Raw genomic sequence first — 4,478 nt, forward strand, 5'->3', positions numbered from 1 at the left:
GTCTTTAGGTATCAGGTTGGAGTCCTCTTAGGTCTCTCTCAGATGTTTTTCTATCCCATTCTTGGGAATTCTCATATCTGGGGGCAGAGACAATTACTAGGAAGAAAATCGGTGATCCAGGAAGGGGACTCTCTATTCAAGGCCATGGGCAACAGTGGTGTGATCTGCCCGGAGCACATCGAACAAGTAGAGTTCCTTCACAAGCCTCTTACTCTCCTCCTCGGCTTGTTCAGGAGAAGGAGCCTTGTGAAAATGTATGTAATCCTGCGTCAGCTCATCTGAGCCTTCTCCGGAGAAGATCACCACGCTATCTGTGTTCTTCCAAATGTAGTGTGCAATTCCTTCTTAAGTGGCCTCTGTGTCACCACTCTTTCTAGTTCATCCATTTCACAAATAAGCCCTGTTGGTCTTTCTTCAAGTAAAGAAAGTTATGGCACTCCTCTAATAACAAGTTCTTCTTGATTCCCATTATCTAAAAGAAAAACTTTTTAATGCCAAGCTTGATTACCAGGATTCTCACAATTCTGCAGTGGTGCTGTCTTTCAAGCCTGACCTCCCACTACCCATCACTCTTCTCTCTACACGGTGAACCTACACTCCATTCCAGCAGTACTTCCTCAAATCATTAGTGTTATCTTATGATTTGTCAACATTACATATTAGTCTTTCTCCTGGAATCATTTTCTTCCATTTCTTCACTTCATTTTTTAAAACTCACTTTCAAATATCATCTTTTTCCTAGGCTATGAAATGTTCATTCATTTTTAAATGCATTTTCTTTATATCTTCTTTAAGAGTTGCTCTCTTCACTTTCCCGTCTCATGTCTTTCCTCCTTGTCTTCTTTTCCTTTTCTTCTTTCAACAAATATTTTTGGCATGTGTACTCCGTGTCAGATAATGTGTTAAATCAAAATGTATGGTCCCTGTCCTCAAGGACCTTACATTCGTGGTGCCATCTAATTGTTCATGGCCTATGTTCCTCATTAGTCATAAACCACTCGGGGGCAGGAACTATGTCGTCCTCATCAAATTTTTAGTATTACTTAACACAGGAGAGGGCACAGGATAGGCTCCAAGAAATGTTTTTAGAAAGAATAGGCAAATATAATTTTTTTGAATAAATATCTTTCTGCCTGTGTTATGTATATTTAGTAGGTCTTTACACCTGCCACACAAACAAAACCGTAAACAACACTACCATTTGGGTGCTGGACTAAGCTCAGTATGTGCAGGATCTCATTTATGCTTCACAACTCCCTGAAAAAGTTCCTCTTACTATCCCTATTTTGGAGCCAAGGAAACTAAAGCATGGAATAGGAACTCACCGAGCTACTGCATAAGAGGCACAGCTCACACCTGCACCAATCTTTTTTTTTTTTTAAGATTTTATTTATTTGAGAGAGAGAGAATGAGAGATAGAAAGCACGAGAGGGAAGAGGGTCAGAGGGAGAAGCAGACTCCCTGCCGAGCAGGGAGCCCGATGCGGGACTCGATCCCAGGACTCCAGGATCATGACCCGAACCGAAGGCAGCTGCTCAACCAACTGAGCCACCCAGGTGCCCCACCTGCACCAATCTTGATGAACTTTAACACCTGAGTTCTTTTAAGAACTTAATCTTTCTCTCAGTTGTCTCCAGTTCCATTCTTCTGGTCTCTCTTTGTTAACCATTGGAAATGTAATAAAAGGAGTGTTGTCATTTTTTAAAAATCATGTATATACTTTAAAACTCAAATGACTTAATGTTTATTCAGTATATCATAATTTTTATGAAAGAGAAGGTGTCTTCTTCTTCTTTTTTTTTTTTTTGCTGAACAAATGAATTCCTTTTTATTCAGAGAGTCCATACAAATACAAGGTACCTTCATATGTGCAGTGTTACTGGAGAAATTCAAGTTGACCTGACACAGAAGGAATACTGCCCGTGTTTCCTCATAGGATGACAGGTGTTATCCAAGCCATCATGTTTATACCGTCTGATTTCATCAACAACAGAGAGATGAAATGGAAGCAAATGGGAGAAAGAAAATATCCGGGTGTTGAGACTATGACCCCTGCCTCTCTCTACTGTAGTGTTCAGAACCATTTCATCATCTTGCAGTTGATATATGGCGTTAAAGGAAAAAAAAAAATCAATGGCATACGATGATGTCTGGGAAATTTCAGGAGGCCTTGGCTTTCACCTTGGACGGCAACACTTCATTCTGCAGCCCTCCTCCTTGAACTCCTTCACAGTCTTCAAGTACAGCCTCTGCTTTTCCAACAGTTCCAGGTACTGGTCGTTCAACTGGTCTCTTCTCATCGTGTTCTCTTGCTTCTTCTTTTCCATCTTCATTCTGCTCTGCTTAATTCTTTCTATGATCTGTTCCATTTGACGTAAAAACTGGTCCCTGGCAGTAGGGGAGACCATGGCTTGTGAGAAGTTCTCATGAATTGAGTTCAGCAGGCTGATCTCTTTTTCCAAATAAACCTTTTTACCATCCAGGGTATTATATAAAGTGAAGAACTGATTGGTTTCTTTGTGCACTGTGGAAATCTGGTGGTAGAGTTCAGTAAATCTCTTCTGATACTGTATTAGCTCAGCTCGGCTGGGTACTTCATCAGTCTTGCCATGCACAATTGCTATTTCTTGATTTCTTTGAGGCTGTAGTAAATGGATCTTGTAAAGTTTCTCTTTCTCCATGTTATACCATCTGTCTAGGTCTTCATTATGAGTCATCACAGGGCTTAGGGCACCATGTGGCTCTCCAGCAGACAGGCTCTTCTCCTCTCCCCCTGGCGCTCTCTTGACTTTCAGGTTTTCAATTTCCTGCTGCAGCCGTGTCATCTCCTCTCGACAATGTGCTTTAAACTCTTGTTCCTGACTTTTCAGATTTTCATTCATGGCTACAAGTGCTCTCAAGTTCTGCAGGTTACCGGGATCCTCTTTGGATTCTGTCTTCTCCAGGGCTGCTTGCTCTTTGTCCAGCTTCTCACTGTGATGCTTCAGCTCTGTCAGAGTTTGCTTTGTTTCATCCTATCTGGCTTGTAGGCTGGTATGACTTGCCTGTAGCTCTTCCAGATGTTTGGTCTTCTGCAGACTCTGCTTGTTCAAGGAGATGACTTCTCGACGATGAAGCTGGGAGGTTCCTAATTTTTCTGGACTTTCTTCAGCTGACAGCTCAGACTGCTTCTCTGCGTACTCGGACATGATCTGCTTGATCTCGGCGGAACAGAGTCTCACGATTTGGCCCACCGAGCTGGCGGTGAGGCGGCTCTCCTCACTCACCATGGCGGTCATCTTGGTCATCAAGGACTGAATATGCTGCTCTTCAGCAACTTGAAATTCATTTTCCTCATGGGCATCATCTTTTCCAGCAGCCGAGAGCCCTGCGGGAAGTGCCGTCTTCTTGTCCTTGGCCTTCTCTGTTTTGCTCTGGCGGCTGAATCCATATCTTCTACCATATTCCAGAAGCGTGGCATGGACTCGAGATTCTTCATTGAGCCGCTCTTCTGCTCCCTGTTGGCGTTTGTATTTCCGATGGGGCTTGTAAACATCTGAAAAGTAGACAACTGGATTGATGGCCTTTTCTTTTCTCTTTATGAAGTCATCATCCTCAGGGAGACAGTAGGTTTTCTGGAACTGGGGATATGGAGTAGGAGCGGATGTAGTCACCCATCTCTTTCTTTGTTTCTATAGCTGGCTTCACCAGCCACTGGACAACAGGAAATATGTGAATAAAATCCATGCCCTGGATGTGGTGGGGCTCCAGCTGGTGTGGACCCTTCATCCTTGGCAGGACTGAGACGACTTTTTCTGATAGTGTTATTTTTTGTCCTATTGTGGAGTTTTCCTGAAAGAGTAGATTAACGTCTATGTCAAAGCTGCAAGTGGTAATGCACCAAATCATTCCTCCTGCTACCTTGTCAAAAGGTGATAAGCCTTTAATTCTTGCCCTGAAATACCCAGCTGCAGCCAAAAGCTCCAGAATTTCAGTCAGCTTGACATTTTGTTCTTCATCTTCACTTGTTTCTACCTCCGGGAGACCCTGGCCCTCCGGCCCCTTGGGCAACCCCATGGTCCTGTGACAGACCTGCGGCGGCCGCAAAGCTCGCGGAGCGTCCGGAGGAAGCTGTCCCCGGCCCCGAAGCTGTCCCGGCCCCGAAGCTGTCCCCGGGTGGAGGCAAACTTTGACTTCCTCCATCGCCGCTGCAACCGCCGCCGGCCAAGGAGCTCGGTGGCCCGGCCGAAAGAGAAGGTGTTTTATCTCAAAAATAAAAACAAAAAAGTAACATGGAATGTTATAGTGCTGAACATACACATTTAATTTTAAATACTGAAAATAAGCATGGCATAAGTTCCTCTAAGGTATATGCCAAAGTTATTATTTGCTTAAGACTTTCTCAACTTGGTACAAAATGTTTCTACTTTAAATTTCAAACTGGATCACAAGTAATTTCACAATCGTTTGTCAGTGTGCTTAAAGTAAAGAGCTTCTGG

At 43.5% G+C, this 4,478-nt stretch overlaps 1 protein-coding gene across 1 annotated transcript; it reads right to left on the reverse strand.

Annotated features, from left to right (window-relative positions):
• Positions 1-2,160: 2,160 nt before the first annotated feature.
• LOC113925259 (coiled-coil domain-containing protein 93-like) lies at positions 2,161-4,056 on the reverse strand. Its single transcript, XM_035726298.1, is given in 3 exon segments — positions 2,161-2,207; positions 2,210-3,623; positions 3,625-4,056. Coding segments are annotated over 3 exon segments (1,893 nt in total).
• Positions 4,057-4,478: the final 422 nt, after the last annotated feature.

Source organism: Zalophus californianus, chromosome 2 (genome assembly GCF_009762305.2).
Source record: "Zalophus californianus isolate mZalCal1 chromosome 2, mZalCal1.pri.v2, whole genome shotgun sequence".
Lineage (NCBI taxonomy): Eukaryota > Metazoa > Chordata > Mammalia > Carnivora > Otariidae > Zalophus > Zalophus californianus.